General features: G+C 44.8%; 1 protein-coding gene across 1 annotated transcript in view; it reads left to right on the top strand.

Annotated features, from left to right (window-relative positions):
- RHOJ (ras homolog family member J) overlaps nucleotides 1-26,775 on the top strand; it is a 63,849-nt gene that overhangs the window by 35,322 nt on the left and 1,752 nt on the right. Inside the window, exons 2-4 of the mRNA XM_081194630.1 lie at nucleotides 19,184-19,242; nucleotides 23,031-23,195; nucleotides 25,177-25,272. Of these exons, the coding sequence (XP_081050756.1) occupies nucleotides 19,184-19,242; nucleotides 23,031-23,195; nucleotides 25,177-25,272 (320 nt within the window). The remainder of the gene's footprint in view (nucleotides 1-19,183; nucleotides 19,243-23,030; nucleotides 23,196-25,176; nucleotides 25,273-26,775) is intronic.

A 26,775-nucleotide genomic window follows, 5' to 3' on the forward strand; every position in this document is an offset into this window, starting at 1 on the left:
CCGTTCATTGGCTTGTGCCCCACCTCAGAAAGTGGCCTACAGGTTCTCCATCCCTGTTTTAGACCATTGCAGAAGCTTCTGGCTTTGCCAGAGTTCTGAATAAACAGATACATTCAATTCTGCCCTTTGACCACCATTACAGAGTATACTTAGAAGCGAGGTGTGCTTGTTCTCCTCTTGCCATTAGAGATAACAAAGGAAACAGACTGTGGAGACAGATAGGCAAGGCTGTGGAAGGAGGGGATGGGAGGAGAGGATAAATTAATATTTTCCACCACACTGTCATAACCCTATTTCATTATGATTAAGGATTGGAGCATGTGGAAAACAGAACAATAGCAGGTTCCCATTAATAATGCCTCTTAGAGGTCATTTGTTTAAAAGGTCACTTGTGAATGTGTGGAGCTACTGTGTAGTGAATCAAGCGACGGCAAACCAGTTATCTTTCTACTCACTAGCTATTCTGATTGACCATATCCCCACCCCTAATAGTATGCAAATAGCAAATAGCCCTGTAGGATCAGACCAAAGGCCATATCTAGTCCAGCATGGTGTCTTTCACAGAGGCCAACCAGATGTCCCTAGGAAGCCAACAAGCAAGACATGAAGGCAATAGCCCACTCCACCGCGTTGTATCTGATCCTGGAGGCAGCATATAGCCATTGTGTCTGGTGGCTGCTAAAAGAGGAAGGTGTCCTCTTATGAGGAACGGTTGACAGAGTTGGGTATGTTGAGCCTGGAGAAGAGGAGACCGAGAGAAGATATGATAGCCATCTTCAACTATCTCTAGGGCTGTCACATGGAAGAGGGAGCAAGCTTGTTTTCTGCTTCTTCAGAGGTTAGGACACAAATCAATGGATTCAAGAAAGCAGATTCCCACTAAATTTTAGGAAGAGCTTTCTGGTGGTCTTCTTCTTTGGTGATCACTCATAACTGAGTAAGATTGTCTTCCATGAACATGGTCTTAACAGTGAGTCCATAAGTGACTGCAGAGGCCAGTTCTGGATCCACACATCCTTCCGCCTGGTTTCCGGGCGGAAGTTGATCACGGTGAGGATTTGCAAGCGTGTCTTTCTCTTAGCACCTTTCTCCCTTGTGTCCTAAGTTCGAGTGTCTTCAAAGCCCATGACACCTTTGGTAAAGGCTGTTCTCCAACTGACCAGTCCAACGAAGTTGATGTTGAAGAATCATTGCTTTGACACTGGTGATCTTTGCTTCTTCCAGTACACTGGCATTAGCTCGACTGTCTTCCCAAGTGATGGTTTTTGAAGCAGAGGTTGGATGGTCATCTGCCAGGGATTCTTTAGTTGAGATTCCTGCCTTCCAGAGGTTGGACTAGTAAACCCTCAGGGTCCCTTCCAACTCTGCAATTCTACGATTCTATGATATAGACATTATATTTGTTGCAATGAGCTGGTTAGGGCTGATGGGCATTGTAAACTGGAACAGCGGGAGAGAAGCAGCTTGGTAAAGCTGTGCTATTTACTGGTGCTGATTGTGTGTGTTTGTTGGATCAGCACAGCCACTGCATTTTCGGACTCCCCTTGGACATAGCTATGGACTCTCCTTCAGCTTCACCGCACCTTAAAATTCACCACTCTGCCGTCGAACGTGAAAGAGCGCTCCCCCAAGTGCTTCACTTATCCAGTTATTGGGAAATAAATCCTGCTCTAATCCTCCAGGACAAATAAGTCTGTGCATTGAATTAATGAGTTATTCTTGGCACGCCAAGGCAACTCTACCCCAGAGCATGTCAAGAAACCTGCATGTGTTCTAGGAAACGTGAGCCAATTGCTGCCAGAGACTTCATCACAACCACAAAACCCCTGAGCACATGACAATATAGATTTATGGCGTGTTTCCTGAAGCTGCGGAAGTATTGTGGTCCTTGGGGTTACAGTACAGTGGAATCTCGGCTATTATTTGGGCCAGCCCAAGCAGATGACAATTCCTTACTTGCTTTCCAAGTTTTCATTCTCCCTAATGGAAATAGGGGCTACCCGCAGCCTTTGTCCCAAATCCACTATAACTGTGTATGAAAGATAAATAATTTGTCTGTTTGTTTGTTTGCATTTCTATCTCACCTTTTCCTCCAAGGAGCTTCCTGTGGGGCAGGTTAGGCAAGAGTCGTTGACTGGCCCAAGCATAGAAGCCAACTCCTAGGGACCGAGGTCCCTTCACCCCACCCCACCCATAAAATTTTTGTGTTTTTTTAAAAATAATATTTATTGGAAATTTTTGAAATTACAAAGAAAAAACAAAGCAGAAAAAGGAAAAGGAAAAAACAAAGAAAAAACAAACCACATTCAAAAAACAAAGATACACCGCAAACAAACAAAAATAAATCCATCATTCTCAAATCCTCAACTCTCATTACCTTCATTCTTTGACCTCCTCCTCCTCCCTTTTTTTGTATCCTGGTTAATAATTATCACAGCAAATCCTTTCCATATTTCATAATATTCTGTCATTACATTACCTTAATCTATTTTCATCTTATCTTATAAAAAAACCTTAAAAACTTAAAACTTAAATCTTATTTTTACCGACTTCTCACAACCATAATATTCTTACCTAATTCTTTAAACCTTTTTGCTAGAGCCCCCACCCATAAAATTTTTGAAGGAGCTGTCCCCCTACCACCAGTTGATGGGCATTGCCATTCAAATGGTGTGCATCTGCTACGTCCTGTGATCGATTATGCGAGGCGGGGCTTACCTGACCCCCCTCCCAATATTTTATTCAAGTTGGCACCCCTTGGCCAAGTGGGGATTTCAACCGTGCTGTCCCAGGTCCTTGTCTGATGTTCTAACCACCAAGTCACACTGGCTCTATTTGACAAGGATGGCACTGAACAAAATAAGGCCACTATCCTAAACACATTGACAGTGGAACTTACTTTGGAATAAGCTTACACAGCACTGACCAGCTAAATAAGTTCATAATTCCAGCCAGCCAGCCATTTCATGTGTGTTTAATAGGTATCTATTTTCTCACTGTATTGCCCAAGGTCCATCTTGCCCAGAATCCATGGGAAGCCCACAACCAGGACATGAGTCCAAGAGCGCTCTCCCCACTTGCTATGCCCTATGGGTCCAGAGGTAGTACATAGCCACCCTGGCACCTACAGCCCTATAAATCCTATATCCATAGTACAAAATTCAGAGGGCCAATTTAAATTTCTTTCAAAGTTTCTAGACCTCATTGGGGCAAAGATACACTCAAAAGCATGTTGGCACCACCTAGTGAAACTGCAGAAGCTACAGAAGGCTCACCTTCATGTGGGGAAGGAAAGCACCAGAAGTCAGAATCAATGGCTACTAGTCATCATGGCTATGCTCCACAGGAGGCAGGAATCTTTTTGTGCTCGTATTTTGCTCCCTGGTTTCCAATACGCATCTAGCTGACCACTGTGAGAAAAGGACATTGTTTTTTTGTGTGTTTTTTAAATGATATTTATTAAGGTTTCAAAGAAAAGAATTACATGAATTTAAAAAAAGAAGAAAAAGAAAGAGAAAAAAGAAAAAGAAAAGAAAAAATACAAAATACAAAAAAGATAAAAAACACTTTAAAAAATACATCAGTCTTTCCATACCTTACATTCATTTCCTTGTTTCCCTGACCTCCTCACGCCTCCCTTTTTTGTATTCCAATTCAGTTAGTTAATTCAGCAATTTCTTTCCCTCTTTGTTTTTATCTTAGTCCTTTAACATAATATATTATAACTTTGGATTCTCACCTGTTAACAATCCATTTTTACATACACCGTTATAACATTGCTGCTTAAACCACTTAACTTCATTCTGACATCATTCTAACATTCATTAATTTTGCAATATTTCTGTAAATAGTCTTTAAATTTCTTCCAATCTTCTTCCACCGACTCTTCTCCCTGGTCTCGGATTCTGCCAGTCATTTCCGCCAGTTCCATGTAGTCCATCAGCTTCATCTGCCATTCTTCCCTGGTGGGTAGATCTTGTGTCTTCCAGTGCTTTGCAATAAGTATTCTTGCTGCTGTTGTGGCGTACATTAAAAAAGTTCTGTCCTTCTTTGGCACCATTTGGCCGACTATGTCCAGGAGGAAGGCCTCTGGTTTCTTCAGAAAGGTATATTTAAATACCTTTTTCATTTCATTATAAATCATCTCCCAGAAAGCCTTAATCCTTGGGCACGTCCACCAAAGGTGAAAGAATTTACCTTCATTTTCTTTACATTTCCAACATTTATTATTGGGCAAATGATAGATTTTTGCAAGCTTGACTGGTGTCATGTACCACCTGTATATCATTTTCATAATATTCTCTCTTAAGGCATTACATGCCGTGAATTTCATACCTGTGGTCACTGTGAGAAGAGGACATTGGACTAGATGGGCCATGGGGTCAGATCTCAGCAGCCCAAAACGCCAATGTTATTCTAGGCTGTATTAGCAGAATTAGATCAAGGGAAGTCATAGTCCTCCTGTATTCTTCAGTGGTCAGAACACACCTGGAATACTGTGTCCAATTCTGGGCACCACAATTTAAGAAGGATGTGGACAAGCTGGAACATGTGCAGAGGAGGGCAACCAATATGATCAAGGGTCTGGAAACTAAGCCTTATGAGGAGCGCTTGAAGGATATGTTTAGCCTGGAAAAGAAGAGACTGAGAGGAGATATGATGTTGTTGTTTAGTCGTTTAGTCATGTCCGACTCTTCGTGACCCCATGGACCAGAGCATGCCAGGCACTCCTGTCTTCCACTGCCTCCCGCAGTTTGGTCAAACTCATGGGTTGGACTCGATGGCCCTGGGTTGGACTCGATGGCCCTTGTGGTCTCTTCCAACTCTATGATTCTATGATTCTATGCTGGTAGCTTCGAGAACACTGTCCAACCATCTCGTCCTCTGTCGTCCCCTTCTCCTTGTGCCCTCCATCTTTCCCAACATCAGGGTCTTTTCCAGGGAGTCTTCTCTTCTCATGAGGTGGCCAAAGTCTTGGAGCCTCAGCTTCAGGACCTGTCCTTCCAGTGAGCACTCAGGGCTGATTTCCTTCAGAATGGATCGGTTTGATCTTCTTGCAGTCCGTGGGGCTCTCAAGAGTCTCCTCCAGCACCATAATTCAAAAGCATCGATTCTTCGGCAATCAGCCTTCTTTATGATCCAGCTCTCACCATCTTCAAATATCTCAAGGGCTGTCACATGGAAGAGGGAACAAGCTTCTTTTCTCTTGTTCTGGAGGGCAGCACCTGAATCAATGGTCTCAAGTTACAAGAAAGGAGATTTCAAGTAAACATTAGGAAGAATGTTCTGACAGTAAGAGGTGTTCAGCAGTGGAACAGACTCCCACAAGAAGTGGTGGCCTCTCCTTCACTGGAGGTTTTTATGCAGAGGTTGGACGGCCATCTGTCATGGATGCTTTCCTTCAAATTCCTGCATTGCAGGGGGCTGGACTAGATGACCCTCGGGTTCCCTTCCAACTCTACGATTCTATGATCCAGTAGGCTATGCTTTTGTTCTTAACTCTGAAGAACCACTTCTTCTCTACCCAGGCCCTAATGGCTATTGGAAGCTGTGCTGATGCATTCTAATTTTGTTTTATTTGTTTTGCTCTTCTTGGCCAAGAATATGCAATTGGAATACATGCAGCCGCAACTACTGCTTCTTAGCGGGGACCGATCCATCTCACTTTAAGGCTCTATCAATAGGACTGGAGACAGGTGGACAGACTTAAGGCTCAGCAGGTTTCCCTGCTAACAAAGCCACCTGGACCTTTGCCAGCAGCAGGAAGGCAGGCAGACAGATCACCCCATACAGATCTGAACATGAAAAGCTAGACCGAATTATCTGCCTGTCCATCTATCCCAGGCCTGTCAAGCCCACAGCCCCAGAGGTGTAGCACAGGGCTGCAGAAACAGGGATTTCCAAACACCTGCTGCACTGAGCTTTCAGAGATGGTGAAATATGGTGCGAATACACGATCACGACTCACGTGACCCGTGCAAGATCATGGAACAGAAAGAGCGTGTTTTCAGGGCAAGATCTCAGCTCAAAATTGGGAGAGAGCAAGGCACCCCAAATGGGCCATGGCGGGAACGTTAACCCCATTTACTTGGGCATAAAGATGGAGGGGGAGTTTGATCCAATTCCCATTTAAAGAATATATGGGATGGTGTTCGGTTAAGTTTTACTCAGAGTAGAACCACTGAAATTCCCCCTCCTCCTAGTTCCTATCCACATGGCAGGGCTGCCCAGAGTAGCTGGGGCCACCCAGTCAGATGGGCAGGGTAGAAGTAATAATTATCATCACCATCATCATCTATTCTGATCATGCTATGAAAAGAATATGTGCTGCAACCAGTTCATAATTGTATTAAACTTCCTGCTTTCTTCTGTGATCATGCAATTGTCCATTATTTCCCAGTCAGGAATTCCCCTTGCAGAGCAGATAACAACAACAACAACAACAACAACAACAACAACAACAACAACAACAACAACAACGCATTTGCCACAATTCTTATTTCAAACAACAGAGTATCAAGTACAAAACAAATATTCATCATGTACTTTGAGAAGGGGGGCCTGTAGTTGGCGCACATTTTCAACATGGAACAGAGAATGAGCAAAGATGCGTTTGTAACATCAGGCAGGAAAAACCATCTCCAGCCATTGATTTAAATCCCCAAAGCTCACAATGACCGGATATTAAAAACCAAAGGCCAACCCTTTCTTTTAACCCGAGCATGAGGGTATATTTACAGGAAATACTTTACTGTTATTGATTTCGTTCACTATTTCCCATCGCAGTATTTCTGCCTTATAAAAGCCTGGCTGAAAACTGGGGAAAGGAGGGGGTTCACTGAGGCTCAGATCCTTCAAACTGGTCTCTTAACAAAAGCAGAGGCACTGTTGCTTTGTATACCCGTCTTTTGCACCCAGCTCATGGACTCAGGGGACGTATTTGGGTGGTGGACACTCATGTTACCCCTACCAGATGATTCCTCCTTCCTCCTTCAGAGGTCTTCAGTAAGGTGTGCTCTGCAACTCCCTCAGCCATTCCTCATAAGGCTTGGGATGTATCTACACGCATGGTTTTTAACGTTAAAGAAGGGTTAAGGAACTCTGCAGTTCAGTTTACCCAATTTCTGTTTTGAACTATGGGGGGAAACCGCTGTGGTTGACATGTGCCCCTGACTCATTTGAAAAACAGCAAGAGTTTTGGGGTACTTGAAAGACTTAATACATTTATTATGTCATGAGCTTTTGTGAACAATCCGTGCATCATGTTCTGATTACATAGGACCCTGTCCTCAATATTCTTACATTACAAGTATACAAAGTATGTATCTTTAAAAATATATTGATTTATGAAATATACTCGGAGTCCTGCAGTGATTTCATGCTCTTTATTGCAGCTTGTAAAACAGTGATTCAATTTCCCCCAAAACCTCAGGCTTTTATATACATTATTTACACAATGAGTCCCGTCTGATTGGCTGATTCTGCTTCCCTCCTGGAGCCTGATTGGTCTTCTCTTGCAGGCCAATCAGTTGTTGCATTCTAGGATCCTACCTGCCTATTGTTCTAGGATCCAAGCTTAGTACATAACAATTTATGATGAACTTTTCAGGTTTTATGGAAGTGACTGTCATTTGTTATTATTTTTATCATAAGCTCAGCCAAATATAATATGTTTAAGAATGACAATGGGAGAGTGTGGTAGATCACTGCCAGTTTTTGATATTGGATGGTGGATCTCAGGCTACTTGTGGTTGGAAGATGCTTCCTCTAGGCCATGCATAATTCTATATACCTCTATGATTTGTCTGTTAGAATTCCTGCTCCATGATTGCAGTCATGGGATTTTTGTCTTTCACATGATGTTTTGACTCCACAGAGTGGGATGTGACGGAGACAGGATGTTTGTGTTACTGTGTTCCGTGAAGTGGGACTATTGTCCTTTGTTCTTTTTCTCTTTGCTGTCTGATGCTAGAGAGAGAGAGGGAGCCATGTTGCAGTGCTCCGTGTGTGTTTATATGTAAATAAAGTAGATTAGCCAAAATGCTGAGTTGCTGAGGTCTGTCATGCATGAGGCGCAAACTCTGTGGATCCCTAAGTGTGCCAGTGTCAGTTGGCATCAGTCGCTGTGATGTTCGGGCTGAAGAGAGCTTTTGAAGCTCCCAAACGATTGACCAGGAGGGAGAGAACATGCCGGTTGGGCATGTGTCTCTGCCATGGTCCTACTCGAGTGTAGGCAGAACTCCTAACATTGCATACCTTTTATCCAAACTAAATAGCCTTTTATCTGATGTTTCATCCACCCGATCTATCCAAGATGGTTGTGTGGTTGTGTTCCCCTCCTCTCCCATACTGCACATTTCCTTCCATACATGCTGTGCCTTGCATTTGTCATTGTCGAAACTCACTTCCCTGTTCCAGACACAAGCTCTGTGCTCTGTCAAGGCCATTTTGAATCCTCGCGTCTAATAGAGACATGGGTGGCAAGGAGCACTAACGTTGATGTGGACAAATCTGAACTGTGAAATGAGGAGCTTAGCAGGGGTCATGGAACCTCATCTGAAATGGCCCTGGGTTTCGGAGGAGGCATAATTAAAAATGCCGTCTTCCCATCTTTCACATTGTGCAATGGCTGCAAACTTTAACCAGCCTAATTGACAGACACCAGGTTAATGAGCAGCGGCAATTTTTAATCGGCAGGGCTAAGCAGCAAGGGCGCAACTTGTTTATTTTTTGCTCTAATTGGTTTGGCTGTATGGCTATTTATTATTATTTTGGGTAATCTTTAGGTGACATTCATCCAAGTTAATTTGAAATACATGTTTATTCTTTTAAAAGTTAATGATTAATCTACATGAAACTCTAATTGGTAATAGTATATTTATTTCAGTCAATGACCAGCAGAAAAGGTAGGAAGAAAACAGAATACATAAAACACAATATAATGCATTACATTCAATATTGAATATACAATTAAAAACCATGTAGAAATGATATGCTAAAACGATGAAGAGCAGTGTAAGGCGTTAATAAATTTAAAGTTAAACAAGATCTAACTGGTAGATAGTCTGCATAGACATGTAGAAACCTGCCTTTCAGTGGGGTGGGGAATTGATTCAGCTCACATTTAAAGGCAAAAATATGTAATTTGCCCTTTCGAAAGCAAAATGAGAACCGAAACACAGCTATCTTTCAAAATTCATACTTCTCTGAATTTTGCATTGCTCCAGGCATGTAATGTATGCAAAAAAATGCATCAACTAAAGTGTTTTATGAAAGTAAGATTAAAATTTCACTCCATTAGGCAAAACTGCATATTAAAATATGTATGTTAAGAGAAATTCACGCAGAAATGCTGATGAATTTTCATGAGGACTTAAAAAAAAACCCAAAAAACCTGTGAACTAGTGTGGAGAACTGAACTGAAGATCGGAAAAATTAGAAACCAAAACTGACATATCTTTCCATCCCTACAAATCAGACCACTGGTCCTTCCAGCTCAGTAATGTCAACACTGACCGGCAGCATTTCTGCAGGGTTTTAGGCAAGAGCTTTTCCCAGCCCAATACAAAGCAAAAGTGCCAGCAATTGAACCTGTAACTTTCTTTGTGCAAAGCAGGATGGCCAATTCCCAAGAGACTGTGATCTGCTCACGGAGCAGAGTTCAGATCAAAGCTGTTGAGCTTTTTTTTGGGAAGCCAAAGTCCAGTGATTTACCGGTGGATCACAATCTACCTGTTGGACATGCCTGCTCTAACACAAAGCCACAACTCTCCTCACCTGTCAGGGACTATGCTGAGGAGGGCTGCACTGAGGAGGAATGGTGGGAGCCTCCCCCTGCTCCTGAATCTTCCCAGAAGCAGGACAACAGTATAGATTTGGAAGAGTGGTTTGCAGAGAGGCATAGTTCAGAAGGCAGAAGCTGGGAAATACTGGATGGGGAACAGCTAGGAGAAGAAACACTGGAAGAGAGATTCACAGATTCACAGTCGTTGAACAGCATTCCTCCACCACCCTCCCCAAAGTCGAGAAGAGCTCAGAAAGTCTCAGAACAGAAAGCGCAGAGGGTGCAAGCTCAGATTACAAGACGTAGGAGTGGCGTAGATTAATAGGGACTGAGGGGGTGTAAGCCTTTGCTGGGAGCACCGCCATTTCCTAGGGAGACATGTTCTTTTGTCTCTCAGTGTGATTATTAAAGAATCTAACTAGTAAGGCGTTCCTTTCATTTGATTTTCTTATTTATTGCCATGGGGGAGGAAGCTGAGTCCCCGCAGCCTGACATCACCTTACCTTTCTGTGTATTCATTTCTCAATTTAATCTATTGGTGAATCTGCATTAGCGATACCATTAGGTACCTTTTCAGTGCCCAGGTACAAGGGGAAAGAAATTCAGGGAGGTTTGAGCTGGGTCTACACTGAAGGCACCCACTCAATTCAGAACCCTGATCATGCCGTGTTCTAAATTCCTACATGCATAGTCTCCAACATTTCTCCGATGAAAACAGGGACACCAGGAAGCTTCTCCTACCATCCCTGACCATTGACCATGCTGGCCGGGACGGGTGGGAACTGTCACGCAACGTATTGTGGGGCACCAGGCTGAGGGTAAGCTGTTCTACACAGCCTCTCCATCTCCAAATGCTAGTCCAGCCTCCTTTATGCGAAGGCAAAGCATGAAAGTGTTCGATGAGAAAGACACCCTGAAGAGATGTCTGGAAAGAAGGGCACCTATTAGGCTCAGTGGAGCTGTCCTGCTCCGGAATAACGGAGAAAGCTTTAGCATGATTGATGCTGCTTAAAAGTAAGGAATAGTTTGGCAATCCTACTTACAAAGCAAGCCAAGAAATTAAGTTGCTCGTTGCCATTCCACTCTCCTGTTCGAGGGAGCTGAAATTAGAGATGGGCAAACGGCCCGCGCCGTGATTTGCGACGAATTTGAGGAAGGAAAGGAAACTGGCTCATTTGAAAAAGGTACTAGGGACTCCGACATGGACTCAGCTGCTGCTTAGGACCTTTTAAGAGAGGCCTGGAGTCTTAGCTCCAAGACAATGACCTCATTGCCAGATGGCAAGGACATCAGGCCTTGGACACCAATTTAGTTTTATTGTTTGTTTTCAGGGGCGGCCCATCGATGCATATCCCCCCCGGGCGACTTGCGGGGCTAAGAAAAATAAATGAACGCAATATGGGAAATGTGAAGGAATAACTAAACGCATCAGAAACGTAGAATGAAACTTTGGCAGGGAGAATTAGTGCAATCGGCGAGTGGCTCACTAAAATTCAGCAGCGGTGAAAGGTTATAAAGAAAACAGGAAAGACCTATAGGAGGGTATCGCTGTGGCAGCTATTTTGCCCTCCTGAGGGCTGTGTGGCCACAGACCTATGCCAGCAGTCTGACCTCAGTGGTCCTGCCTCTGTCATCATGTACTCGGCTTACCCTGTTGCTGCCATCTGCCCGTTATGAGGTTAGAGGGTTCAGGGACGTCTTACCCATAGAGGCTAGTGGTGCAGGGCACCAGGGAAGAGGTGGAGGCTGGATGCGGCGCCTCCCTGCACCAACTTGCCGCCCTCGCCCGCCTCTGCCATGCCGCCCTCCAGCCACTGCCCACCTCCTCCAGCCCCACTGGCAGCACCACCCTCCCTAAAAAAAGGTCGAGAACTCTGAGAAACATGGCAGAGGGAGCTTTGCACCACAGCGCCAGATATGCTTAAGACGGCCCTAAGAGGGTTGGATTACCTCTGTGCATATGGGGTCCCTGCCATGGGAGCATATTCACCCAGTGGTATACCAGTTGCACTGGTGGAGTATAGGGTCAGGTTCAAGGTGTTGGTCTTGACCTTTAAAGCCCTTTGTGGCTTAGAGCCCTCTTATCTACGAATCTGCCTCTCCTGGTATGCCCCACAGAGGACCTTAAGGTCCATGAATAACCATAGTTTAGAGGTCCCAGGCCCTAAAGAAGTCAGACTATCCTCCACCAGGGCCAGGGCCTTTTAGGTAATGGCTCCGACCTGGTGGAATGCACTGTCCCATGAGACCAGGGCCCTTCAGGATTTAACCTCCTTCCGTCGGGCCTGTAAGACAGAGCTATTCCGCCTGGCCTTTAATTTGAATTCAGCCTGATCTTTTATTTCCCTTCTCTTCCCTCCCGCTCCCCTTTTATGAAGATCACCCGCTCTGAGACCCCACAGCTAATTCACCCCTGGCCTCCTCGCTGGCCCAAGTAGGATCAATTCAGCCAGCTAATTATCTAATTGATTTTTGAATTTTATTGTTATTCATGTTTTTATACTGTATTTTATGCTGCTTTTATAATTAAGTGTTTTAAATTTGTTGTTAGCCGCCCTGAGTCCGGTTTTTGAACCGTGAAGGGCGGGGTATAAATAAAAATTTATTATTATTATGTATTTTACGCTGCAAGTGTCCCTATTTTCCAGGAACAGTCCCAGAATCACAGAAGCCACCCCAGTTTCTGATTTGATCACAGAATATCCCGGTTTCCTTTTTCCTCCCCTCCACGTCTCAGAGAGCAATTAAAAGTGCTGTGAGGGTGTGTAGGTGCAAAACTGGAGTCCTGTTGATACTGAAAATAAAATTGTTGTGCCAAATGAAGGAAATGGTGCAGCTGGCAGGCAACTTCCTATGATTTTGAAGGGGAAAGGTCATCAATCCACTTTTAATTCTTTAATTGCAATGCTTCAGCAGCCAGCCATTTCTTAAGAAACACATGGCATGTTTATTCCAATGAAGCCTTACTGTCTACTCAAAAAGTAAGTCCCACTGTATTCCATGGAGCTTACTCCCAGGTAACTGGGTAAAGACTCTGCAGCTTACATGGCAATGCAAAGCATTTTTACACGGAACTAAGTCACACTGAGTTCATTAGGATTTCCTCTCTGGTATGTTCCTGATAATTCTCAAAGTTTCCATTGTTAATCATTATTCTTATTATCAGTGCTTTTTTTCTGGGGGAACGCAGGGGTATGCATACCATTAAACATTTTGTGAATCTTTGTACTTTTGTCCATTTACTGTATTTATTTTTCCCGATTTGAACTATAAAATGGTGGTTTTCTTGTCATAATGACAGTACCCTTAAACATTTTTTTAAGGCGGGGAAGCACTGATTATTATTACCCACATTTGTCCCTGGCAGGGACACAAGACAGCTTACAGCTAAAATATTGTTTCATTCCATTTATCTGTGGAAGGTGTTGTACACGGTCCCTACCCTTGCATTTTTTCTTTACAACAACCCTGTGAGGTCGGTTCAGCTGAGAGGTTGCAATTGGCTCAAGGTGTAGATGTGTATATGAGGTCTATTTGTGCAGAGAGATCCAACGCAGGAGAAGCTTCCTGATACAGAATAGAATGTCCCTGTTATCAGGGTCCTTCCAATTTTATGATTCTATGTTTTTTGTTCACAATCAATTGGTGTGTCAATTTTATGAAATAAATAAATAGATCCTTCTTTTTTTTTACATGAGCTTTCCAAGTTCTGGGTCCTCTTTGGGTACTTTCCCAGCAGTCCTGACGCAGATCTTTTTAACTGGAGCTGCCAGGAATAGAACCTACGACTTTCTTCATGCGAAGCACATGTTCTAACACAGTCAGGAAGGGGAATTTTGTTTCAACTGGGAATTTTCATCCCTCGCCCCCTTCCTGCCAGGTCGGTTTGGAAGCAGAGAGAGGTCTGCAAACACTCGTCTTGACTTTCTTCCATCCTCACGCACAAGCAGAAAGGAAACACTCTCCTTTCCAGGGCTGTCAGGGGTTGCGGAAGCCAAGGCGCACGCTGCAGAAATAGAGGGATTGAAATAATAAACGCTTCCCACTTCAGAGAGGCCCATGTAAGCAACAGCTTGCCAGAGTGATGAAGCGGCTCTTTGAAACGCAGCTTAGGCGGCGTTCTGCAAAGATATGGGAATATAAATCTAACCCTGTCAATCAGCGCCGTCCTCCGTGTTTTCACCAGGCCATATTCAGCTCCCACCTTGTACAAGAGAGGTTGTCAGAGCGCTCTTGTTCTATTTATCTTCCTGACTTCGCCTCCCCTCGCTGCTTAAAGGACAGATTTGTTGTACATTGAATTCCTATTACCAGCTTGTCAACCTCCGGCAGATAAGGGTTTGGAAGAATCGTCCCCCGAGGGAAAAGGCTGTTCATTAACTGTCTGCCGGGGACTTTTGTGCATCTTTATCAGGACCTACTTGCGTTGGCCCTTGACTTAATAAATAGCCGCGGAGCTGTCGATAGCAACTGGATTTCCTGACAGGCCAGAGGTAGTGGCAGATATGAAAATGATCAATCCGTCCTTCCAGCTGCTCTGTTATGTTGCCTTGCCAGATGCTTTCGCGTCTCACCAGGAGCCTCCAATACTTCATGGGTGGGATCCAGCAATACCATATCATTCTACAGTGGGGGCCCTCAGGAAACAAGTGAAATGGACTTTTAATAATAAATTACACCCGGGAGGGGAGGAGTGGTGTTAAATGATAAATGAGATTAGTCAGGCAAAAAGAAATCAGCACCTGGTAGCTCATGCCACAGGTAGATGAACAGAGAGATCAAGCCTAATCCATCACAGTTATTATTTTTGCATGGAAGGAGAGTGGACTAGTTCTCTACCGACTTCCAGGCAAACTTCCAGATAGCTTCATTAGACAGGAAACCTGCTGAGCTGTCAATCTGCCTGCCTTCCTCCGGCTGTTATTGACGCAGCTTTAAAGTGAGATGGATGCGGCGGAGAATTCGGACCTCGTTATGGTGCAACGGTTAAAAGTTCTCGGTGCATTTTATCCGTTTGCCAGCAAAACCCCTGACTTTATGATGGGCACGATGTTTTGTTGGGAGAAGGATCACTCTGCATGATGCTTTGAACCCTGTCTGATTCTTGGGTTCCTGTATTGGTGGGGGGAGGGCAGGTTAGAAAATAGGAGAGCAAGCTTTCCCAACCAGTCCCTTTGTCTAGGCAATGGATTGTGGCTGGCTAGTTAAGCACCAGGATTGTTGTTGTTTAGTCGTGTCCAACTCTTCATGACCCCATGGACCAGAGCACACCAGGCACTCCTGTCTTCCACTGCCTCCCGCAGTTTGGTCAAACTCATGCTGGTAGCTTCGAGAACACTGTCCAACCATCTCGTCCTCTGTCGTCCCCTTCTCCTTGTGCCCTCCATCTTTCCCAACATCAGGGCCTTTTACAGGGAGTCTTCTCTTCTCATGAGGTGGCCAAAGTATTGGAGCCTCAGCTTCACGATCTGTCCTTCCAGGGCTGATTTCCTTCAGTAGGTTTGATCTTCTTGCAGTCCCTGGGACCCTCAAGAGTCTCCTCCAGCACCAGAATTCAAAAGCATCAATTCTTCGGCGATCAGCCTTCTTTATGGTCCAGCTCTCACTTCCTTACATCACTACTGGGAAAACAATAGCTTTTACTATACGGACCTTTGTTGGCAAGGTGATATCTCTGCTTTTTAAGATGCTGTCTAGGTTTGTCATTGCTTTTCTCCCAAGAAGCAGGCATCTTTTAATTTCGTGACTGCTGTCACCATCTGCAGTGATCATGGAGCCCAAGAAAGTAAAATCTCTCACTGCCTCCATTTCTTCCCCTTCTATTTGCCAGGAGGTGATGGGACCAGTGGCCATGATCTTCGTTTTTTTGATGTTGAACTTCAGAACATATTTTGCACTCTCCTCTTTCACCCTCATTAAAAGGTTCTTTAATTCCTCCTCACTTTCTGCCATCAAGGTTGTGTCATCTGCATATCTGAGGTTGTTGATATTTCTTCTGGCAATCTTAATTCCGGCTTGGGATTCATCCAGCCCAGCCTTTCGCATGGTGAATTCTGCATATAAGTTAAATAAGCAGGGAGACAATATACAGCCTTGTCATACTCCTTTCCCAATTTTGAACCAATCAGTTGTTCCATATCCAGTTCCAACTGTAGCTTCTTGTCCCACATAGAGATTTCTCAGGAGACAGATGAGGTGATCAGGCACTCCCATTTCTTTAAGAACTTGCCATAGTTTGCTGTGGTCGACACAGTCAAAGGCTTTTGCATAGTCAATGAAGCAGAAGTAGATGTATTTCTGGAACTCTCTAGCTTTCTCCATAAACAATCACCAGGATTAGCATAACCAAAGAAGTTGGGTAGGCAGAAGGAAAATAGCGAGATAGGGAGTTGTTGTGAGCTGAGCTAGAAGCAGGCTGGTAGCTGCAGAGACAGAGGCATGCTTGCTTTGTGCCAGGGGTGATGGCAGGGACTGGGCAGAAGAGGAATGGTGGAGTCTGCCTTCCCAGCTTGACCCTTCCAGGGAGGAGGAAGAGGAAGACAGTTTAGATTTACAACAGGGGTTTGAGGGAAGTCACAGCTCAGATGCAGATGAGGGGGGGAGTTGGGAAATCATGGGGGAGGAGGAAGAGGAAGCACCGGGGGGGGCGACAGCTGACGGACACACTGTCTTTAGAAGGCATTTCAGACCCCCTCCCAGAACCCAGCGAGCCTTGAAAGTAGGAGAGCAAAGAGCTCAAAAACAGAGGGCATGTAGCAGCACCTGTAGGAGAGATGATGAGATTGATGAATGAGAAAGTGGGAGAGATTCACTCGCGCAACGCCATTATCCAAAAGGCTGGGTTCTATAGCCTCTCTGTGTAAAGACTGAAATAAAAAAGGACGGTAAGAAACTTTTCCTTGTCTTTATACTTTCCTGGGCAACCAGCCGGGAGCCACTGACAGCATCCTGACAGGCACCAACTTGAATAAAATATTGTGGGGGCCGAGGTAAGCCCTGCCTCGCACAATCGATCACATGACGCAGTGCACACACACCATTTGAATGGGAATGCCCATCAACTTTGTGGGGGGCCGGCCCTCTCAAATACTTTCTTGCTGTGAGCCCCTCCATCTTAGGCTCAGGTTGTAAATATGTGGAAATAAATCCATATATCCACCATCTCCCCTCACCTTCATTGCATGGAAACCAAACTTTTGGTAAGCACCTGGAACTCATGAAACCAGACAGAGGGCCTTCTCGGTAGTGGCACCCGCCCTGTGGAATGCCCTCCCTTCAGATGTGAAGGAAATAAGCAGCTATCTTCTCTTTAAAAGACATCTGAAGGCAGCCCTGTTTAGGGAAGTTTTTAATATTTAATGCTGTATTGTTTTTAACACTTGATTGGAAGCCGCCCAGAGTGGCTGGGGAAACTCAGCCAGATGGGCGGGGTATAAACACTAAATTGTTGTTGTTGTTGTTGTTGTTGTTGTTGTTGTTGTTGTTATGAAGTCTCTCACTGCTCAGAGATTGGGGTGGCATTTAGCAGTGCATAATGCGCAGACTGGGCACCAGCACCCAACAAATGGGGTGAATGTAAGGGGTCTGCCACTACTACCGTGTTGCTTCTAACTCACCTTGTCTCTATACTAAAACATCCCAAATGCAGCAACCGTTCCTCATAGAGGAAATAATCATCTTAGCTTTCCTCTCAGCCCACCCTCTTCCCATGATGCACTGGACTACTTGGAGCCCCTTTGTGTGGGGGGGGGGAGTGTTGATTTAGCCAGATGAATCATGTAACGTAAAGCAAGGGCAATTATATATCTCTGGATCAGAGCAGGCTTGCTCTTGGCTGCCACCGGAATAGGAGGCTGCTCAGAAGACTGTTTATACTTCCCAGGACTCCTGGGAGGAAGGGCATAACACAAACTAAACAAGATTTTCAATAGATGAGTGTTGGGAGACATAAACACATAAAAGAATAGCCATGCTTTGTCCAAAACGAACTCCCATCGTTCTCACCGAGATGGTGGGTTCTGACGCAAGGACCAAGACATTGCAAACTACCTTCCACTGGAAAGAAAGAAGAGGAAGGGGAAAACGGATGCTGAATGTACCAAACCCAGACATAACCCAAACACACCCTCAGTAGGGAAGAGTCGCAACCTAGATCTGGGGTCTTAGAAATGAGTACCCACCAGCCGGGGGTCTCTTCCTGACCCTGCGTAGCTTCCTTAGATCTCTTGCTACCCCGAAAGCACCAGCCTGTGAAGTTCATCTCTGCACTGGAGTTAGAATAACAAAAGATGAGCTAAGTGCAACAGATGTCTAATTTTGTTTGGTGGGTCCTTTTCTTCCACCTTCAAAACACCACACGAGTCCATTGTCATGCGAGGATCCCAACCAAATTTAAGCCTAAATCCATGCAGCTACTCTTCCTTTCATCCATCCATCCTCTTCCCTTCTTATCCTGTCTCCCTCTCTTGTCGCTTCCAGTGTCAAAATTTAGGGTCCTGTGCTGTGGGTTAAACCACAGAGCCTAGGACTTGCACATCAGAAGGTTGGCGGATCGAATCCCCATGAGGGGGTGAGCTCCCATTCCTCGGTCCCTACTCCTGCCAACCTGGCAGTTTGAAAGCATGTCAAAAAGTGCAAGTAGATAAACAGGTACTGCTCCGGTGGGAAGGTAAATGGCATTTCCGTGCACTGCTCTGGTTCGCCAGAAGCGGCTTAGTCATGCTGGCCACATGACCTGGAAGCTGTATGCCAGCTCCCTCGGCCAATAAAGCGAGATGAGCGCCGCAACCCTAAAGTCGGCCATGACTGGGCAGGGATAGGTCTAATGGGCAGGGATAGGTCTAATGTTACTCTACGTCAAGCTCTTACGCCAACCTTTTCTCTAAACCAGTGTTTCCCAAAGTGGGCGATACCACCCCCTGGGGGCGCTGGGGCGATCCAGTGGGGCAGTAGTAGCCTCGGGTGCAATTGGGGGAGGGCGTTGAATAAAAGGAAGGGGGCAGTGGAAGCATAAAGAAAGAATAATTTTAAAAACAACCATTCATACAACGCCTCCCCCTGGATCTGGCAGCCATGCTGGAGGTGATGGGTTTTCCTGGGCTTGGGTGAACCCTTTTGGGTGAACCCAGGCCCAGGAAGTGGGTCTCAGCTTGCCAGCCTATTTCGACAATGGCAGGGGGACTGTGGCACCGACCCCCGACCCTCGAGCGGATTGGACTGAGCTGGCAGGATTTCTGGGGGGCACTGAATAATCCCCCCCCCCTGAAAAGGTGGTGGTAGACCAAATAAGTCTGGGAACCTCTGCTCCAAACTGAAAAAAAGCCCAAATTTTTCAAGGACCCTTATTCTGATCCAACCAGGCTCCTGTAATATATTTCTGTTTTCTCTCTTTTTTTATAGTGACTGTGACAGTCGGAGGCAGACAGCATTTGCTTGGACTTTATGACACTGCAGGACAGGTAATCTACTACTACTAATAATAATTTTTTATTTATACCCCGCCCTTCCCGGTTCAAAAATCGGGCTCAGGGCGGCTAACAACATTTAAAATACTTTAAAATGCTTAATTATAAAAGCAGCATAAAATAACAGTATAAAAAGATGAGTAAAAATAACATTCAAAAATCAAAAATTAATTAAATAGTCCTCAGGGCTTGCTGACTGAATTGGTCCTACTTGGGCCAGTGAGGAGGCCAGGGGAGAATTAGCTGTGGGGTCTCAGAGTGAGTGATCTTCATAAAAGGGGAAGGGGAAGGAAGAGAAGGGAAATACAGTGGTGCCTCGCAAGACGAAAAGAATCCGTTCTGTGATTCTCTTCGTTTAGCGGTTTTTTCGTCTTGTGAAGCAAGCCCATTGACGGATTAGCGCTATTAGCGGCTTTTAGCGGCTTTTAGCGGCTTTTAGCGGCTTATCGGATCAGCTGATAAGCGGCTTAGCGGCTTAGAAAAAGGGGGGGAAAGGGGAAAAAAACCCGCAGGAACTCGCAATACATTTTCGTCTTGCAAAGCAAGCCCATAGGAGATTCGTTTTGCGAAGCACCTCCAAAACGGAAAACTCTTTCTTCTAGCGAGTTTTCCGTCTTGCGAGGCATTCATCTTGCGGGGCACCACTGTAAAAGATCAGGCTGAATTCAAATTAATGGCCAGGCGAAATAGCTCTGTCTTACAGGCCCGACGGAAGGGCCCTAGTCTCATGGGTCAGAGCATTCCACCAGGTCGGAGCCATCACTGAAAAGGCCCTGGCCCTGGTGGAGGATAGTCTGACTTCCTTAGGGCCCGGGACTTCTAAACTATGGTTATTCATGGACCTTAAGGTCCTCTGCAGGGCAGACCAGGGGAGGCGGTCCTGTAGATATGAGGCCCCTAAGCCACAAAGGGCTTTAAAGGTCAAGACCAGTGTGTCATTTCTGCATGTTATGTCTATCTTCGATGCCACTGTTCTTCTCCTGAAGAAAATTTTGAGGTTCTTCTTTGTTCCTTAAGGCAGACAAAAATGTAAGCTTTTCATTTTTGGAGAATTGCACAAGAGTCACTTCATACACGCAGACACATGGTACAAAAAGCCTTGCAGCACTTTGAAGACTAACCAATTTATTGTAACATACGTTTGATGATAAAAGACATCATAGGATTATGTTGCATTATATGATGTTCTAACTAATTTAGAGTTTGTATTGTGCATGTAATACAGGGGTACCTCGGGTTAAGTACTTAATTCATTCCGGAGGTCCGTTCTTAACCTGAAACTGATCTTAACCTGAAGCACCACTTTAGCTAATGGGGCCTCCTGCTGCCACCGCGACGCCAGAGCACGATTTCTGCTCTCATCCTGAAGCAAAGTTCTTAACCTGAAGCACTATTTCTCGGTTAGCGGAGTCTGTAACCTGAAACATATGTAACCTGAAGCGTATGTAACCCGAGGTACCACTGTATTCATTTAAGAAACTAAAATGATATTAGAAAAAGAAAGACTAACAAATTTATTACAGGTAGGGCTGCCATATTTCAAAAAGTGATAATCCAGGCACAAAAGTTGTTTAGATTATTTTTGGCAGAGTTATTTAGCTTTTTTGGTAGGGGGGCAAAGTTGTTGAGCAAAATTTTTGAGGAAAGATGCAAAAACGACACTGCTGACATGGGCTGCCATTTGTCCGGATTTTCATGATGCCGATTTCTGCACTGCTGCCGACTGCAGTATTCCAGGTATGTCTGGAAAATCCCGGACGTATGGCTGTCCTAGAGTGAGGTTTCATGGACTAGAGTCTGCTTCATCAGATGCCTGTAACTTATGTCACATTGAAGCTGAAACTCTATATGCACATAGGAAGTTGCCTAGTGCTGAGTCAGAACATTGATCCCTCTGGCTCAATATTGTCTACACTGACTGCTAGCAGCTTTCCAGAGTTTCAGGCAGGGGGCATTTTCCAGCCCTCCTTGCAGATGGCAGGGTTTGAACCTGGGACCTTCTACATGCCAAGCAAATGCCCTAACACTGAGCTAGGGCCTCTGCCCCTTACTCTTACATATCTGAGAATAAGCCTTATGAATTACTTCTCAGCAGACGTGCATAGGATTGCACAGTACAAAAGCCTATCTTGGTTTTGCTGCAAAAAAACTAAGCATGGCCACACCTCTGGAAATGATTATGCAATACTGCCAGCAGCTTACCATGAAAACAGGGTCATAACCCCCCTGTCCCAACATTTCTCCAATGAAAATAAAAAGGTAAAGGGACCCCTGACCATTAGGTCCAGTCGTGGCCGACTGTGGGGTTGTGGCGCTCATCTCGCTTTATTGGCCGAGGGAGCCGGTGTACAGCTTCCGGGTCATGTGGCCAGCATGAATAAGCTGCTTCTGGCGAACCAGAGCAGTGCACGGAAACGCCATTTACCTTCCCGCCGGAGCAGTACCTATTTATCTACTTGCACTTTGACGTGCTTTCGAACTGCTAGGTTGGCAGGAGCAGGGACCGAGCAACGGGAGCTCACCCTGTCGCGGGATTCGAACCGCCAACCTTATGATTGGCAAGTCCTAGGCTCTGTGGTTTAACCCACAACGTCACCCGCGTCCCTCCAATGAAAATAGGGACATTCTATTCCTTATCTCTGATGAAAATAAGGGAAAACGGGGTATTCCAGGATCAAATCAGAAACCGAGGCAGCTTCGGTAAATCTGGGACTGTCCCTGGAAAATAGGGACACTTGGAGGGCCAGCAGGGGCCTCTATCTCACCTCCCCATCTCCCCTGGGATTTTGCCCTCGGCACAAGAGTCCAAGTGAATTACCCAACCTAGTGTCATGACAGCCAATTATCTCAGAGTCAAGCGTTGATGTCGCATTCCATGTCTCCAGCTCTCTTTCTGACATTCTTAATGGTGCCCCAAGCTTCACCTCTCCGAAGCAAACATTGTTCGGAAACTCAAAAGGCTTTGTTGTGAACCTTCTTGCGAGAATCTAGTGCCATCTCGTGGTCACTCTAAGCTATCTGTTTTGCAGTTCACCACATCAAAAAGTGTACGGTAAAGAATCCCTGACAGATGGCCATCCAACTTACGTTAATAATAATAATAATAATAATAATAATAATAATAATAATAATAATAATAATTTATTTAAAAAATTCCATGAGTAAATAATGGAAAAGGAAAAGAACAAAAGAAAAAGAAAAATTAAAGAAAAATACTTGAAATTGTGATACAATATGGAATACAGGTATATAAGTAATACAGTTATTAGAACGAATGAAAAATTACTAATTTGTACATTGCAAGCCCTGTCATATTTTCTATCCATCGCTCAAAGAGGGCCATGGTTTTATCTTTCCAATGAATCAATATCAGTCTTTTGGCAGACAGTCAAACCCCACGGTTGGTATATGGTTTAAAATAATCTCACCGCCTGAGAATTTTACATTTCCCACCAAAGCAGGGCTTTTTCTAAGAGAACAAGGGAGGCATTCATGGCGAGTTCTAGATTAGAAAAATAGCACTGCCCCAAAGTAGTATTTATTTCAAACAGCTCTTGCCGTCAGAAACTTCTTCCTAATGTTTAGTCAGCTGCCTGAAAGCTAATAAGAAAACACCTAGGCAACTCAATAAATTTTGACTTTATCACGTGCAAAAACGGTTGTGTGGATGCTTAGAATCAAAGAATTGGGAGGAAACAGAAAGGACATCTAGTTTGCTGCTCCAAATAACCATTTCACTGCTGTTGTAATGCTGTCATTTCAATTCTTTTGCTGTCTGGCAGGAGGACTACAACCAGCTCAGGCCTCTCTCTTATCCCAACACGGACGTGTTTTTGATCTGTTTCTCCGTGGTGAACCCTGCCTCGTACCACAACGTCCAGGAGGAATGGGTGCCGGAACTGAAAGTCTGCATGCCCCATGTGCCTTATGTTCTGATAGGAACACAGGTAAAGGATGGCTGGGGAGTCTGCAAAATACTGGTCTCGGGCGTGTTCACACTAACTCGGCCAACTGGAAAAGCTCAGTCGGTAGAGCATGAGACTCTTAATCCCAGGGTCGTCAGTTCGAATCCCATGTTGGGCAAAAGATTCCTGCATTGCAGGGGGCTGGACTAGAGCCAGTGTGGTGTAGTGGTTAAGAGCAGTGGACTCATAATCTGGTGAACCGGGTTCGATTCTCTGCTCCTCCACATGCAGCTGCTGGGTGACCTTGGGCTAGTCCATAGCTGTCAACTTACAAATTTGAAAATAAGGGACCAGCAGCCTCGAAAATAAGGAATCAGCAGCCAAAGTAAGTGATTTTTCGGACACAGGTATGTTCAACTTCTGAGCTTCTCCAAGCCAAAGGCAGAAAGCCCAGCCAGCAGCCACACGAAGCCTCAAGCGGTGGTTCCCACAGTGCATCAACCCGGCAAAGGGGATGCAGCAAGGAAAACCACCGTCACCTCTCCGCTGGGAAGCGCTGAGCAAAGGCGATTCCCCAGGCAACGTTGCCGCTTTGATTGGCCCAAGGCATGCAAGCTCCACCCCCCCAGTTGTTCTTAGACTCCTTACTGGGTGAGCAACACAGCCAAGCAACACAGTTGGAGCCTCCCTCCTCCCTGGCTGGCAGGGAGGGAGGGAGAGGAGCTGCTTCCTTTGAAACCTGGGAAATTTAAGGGACATCATCAATAAGGGACAGCAGCGGGACACGGCGCTGGGATAAGGGAGTTTCCCGCCAAATAAGGGACGGTTGACAGCTATGGGCTAGTCATACTTCTCTGAAGTATCTCAGCCTCACTCACCTCACAGAGTGTTTGTTGTGGGGGAGGAAGGGAAAGGAGAATGTTAGCCACTTTGAGACTCCTTCGGGTAGTGATAAAGCAGGATATCAAATCTAAATTATTATTATTATTATTATTATTCAGCTCTCTGATTCTACAATTGCAGCTGCCACATGATAGTCTCACTTTGTGACCATTACAACGCTCAAATAGTGTGATGATGGACAGACAGATAGGACCTAGGCAGAAGGTTCCTGCTCAGTGAGGGATGCCATAGCTGTGAACAAGCCTTTGGGGGGGGGGCGACTAACATCTTTATTGAAAGTTCAAAAATACATATCTATATGTGTGCCAAGAGACGCAAACAGAAAGGAGAAAATGAAAAAAAGAAGCAGAACCCGGGCAAAAGGGGAAACAAAGGGGGGAAGGGGGGAGCCCAAAGCTGTATATTTTACAAGGTTGTTAATTGTTCTTCACCAGATCTGAACCTATTTGTAAGAATGGATTCCAAATATCATTGAATTTGTCCATAGCAAGTCTGCATTTATATGCAAGTTGTTCATATGTTGCGAGCTTGTATGTATAGTGGTACCTCGGGTTAAGAACTTAATTCGTTCCGGAGGTCTGTTCTTAACCTGAAACTGTTCTTAACCTGAAGCGCCACTTTAGCTAATGGGGCCTCCCGCTGCTGCCACACGATTTCTGTTCTCATCCTGAAGCAAAGTTCTTAACCCGAGGTACTATTTCTGGGTTGGCGAAGTCTGTAACCTGAAGTGTATGTAACCTGAGGTACCACTGCATAAGTCTTCAATGCACTCATAGAAGGGAGCCACATTTTTATTATTCCAATTCATCAGTATCAGTCTTTTTGCCGTGGTAAGGGCACAGAGAGTCCACTCCTATTGTCCTTTTGTAAGGTTCCATGTGCTGGGTATATAATTCAAGAGGATATTTTGCTCTGTAAATGTAAGGTTGCTCCGTGCAGTTCTGTTGATAGTTTCAGTTACCTTCTGCCAAAACATCTTTCAATATAGGACAATGAAAAAACACTTTTTTAGAGAAGCATTATCTCTGTTGCATCTCCAACAGTTAGAGACCTTAGATAGCCCTTTTTTCTTTTCTTTTTTGAACAAGCCTTAAACTCTACATCTGCTTTAAACTCCTAGATTGACCTACGAGATGATCCAAAAACCTTGACTCGACTGCTCTACATGAAGGAGAAGCCCCTGTCTTACGAACACGGCATCAAACTGGCTAAAGAGGTACTGTTGCTCACATTAAACCCAAGAGCCAAGACGCCGCATGCAAGGGCATGAAAATCATGCATATCTTGACTGACTGAGCCAGGATTTGATCAGGCAAACTAGATCTACACCTAATTTGGGCCCTGCACCTTCCTTGTAAACTAAGCCAGGCTCGTTGTTGTTGTTGTATATACAGTATGTATGTATTTTCCGTATTTTTCACTCCATGAGACGCACCTGACCATAAGACACACCTAGTTTTTAGAGGAGGAAAACATGGGGGGGAAATATTCTGAAGGAAGGGGAGCTCCCGTCCGTCTGTCCTCCGCGGCTCGCTTTAAAGCAGCAAAGCGGACAGGAGCCGCTTACACATCCCTCCTCCACACAGCATTCACTTCATAAGATGCACAGACATTTCCCCTTACTTTTTAGGAGGAAAAAAGTGTGTCTTATGGAGCGAAAAATACAGTTTTTTCCCCCAGTCCAGGACTCAAGGCAGCTCACACAGATAAAACAGAGCCATCTAAAAACCTAGAAAAGACTATCGTTACAATACAAGTTCTTCATAAGTGCCTATACATGCAGTTTTTACTTCCACTCTGTCCGTATGAGAAGTCCATGGAAGAGGGGAAAGGATGTTTGATGGCTTTAGGTCAAATAGAACCTCCATGTCTATGGATAGTCTACCTGTGAATACCCATTGCTGGGGAGCAATGGCAGAATATAGATATTTGTCTTCATGCTCTGCTAGGAGGCTACTCCTAGAGGCACCTAGTTTAGCAGCCATGGGATACAGGATGTTGGGCTAGGATGCAAGCTAAAGGATAGATAGATAGATAGATAGATAGATAGATAGATAGATAGATAGATAGATAGACAGACAGACAGACAGACAGACAGACAGACAGACAGATAGATTAGATAGATTAGATAGATAGATAGATGATAGATAGATGATAGATAGATAGATAGATAGATAGATAGATAGATAGATAGATAGATAGATGATAGAATTATATCCTGCCCATCTAACAGGGTTACCCCAGCCACTCTGGGAGGCTTCCAGCAAATCATAAAACAACAGTAAAACATCTTAGATAGCTTTAGACAAATTCTTGGAGGAAGACAGAGGACTCTTGTTTCGGCCAAGATAGTCAAATGGAACCTCCTTGCCTGGGGGCACTCTACCTTTCAATACCCAGAGCAGGGTCAGCAACCTTTTTCAGCCATGGGCCGGTCCACCATCCCTCAGACCATGTGGTGGGCCGGACTATTTTTTTTGGGGGGGGATGAACCTATGCCCCTATGCCCCACAAATAACCAAGAGATGCATTTTAAATAAAAGCACGCATGCTACTCATGTAAAAACACGCTGATTCCCAGACCGTCCATGGGCCGGATTGACAAGGCAATTGGGCCACATCTGGCCCACGGGCCTTAGGTTGCTTACCCCTGACCCAGAGTTTATTTTCTTTTTTTCTTTTTTTAATATAATTTTTTATTAATTTTTTAACATATCAT

This window comes from Podarcis bocagei, assembly GCF_964188305.1.
Source record: "Podarcis bocagei genome assembly, chromosome: 1".
In the NCBI taxonomy this organism is placed as follows: Eukaryota; Metazoa; Chordata; class Lepidosauria; order Squamata; family Lacertidae; genus Podarcis; species Podarcis bocagei.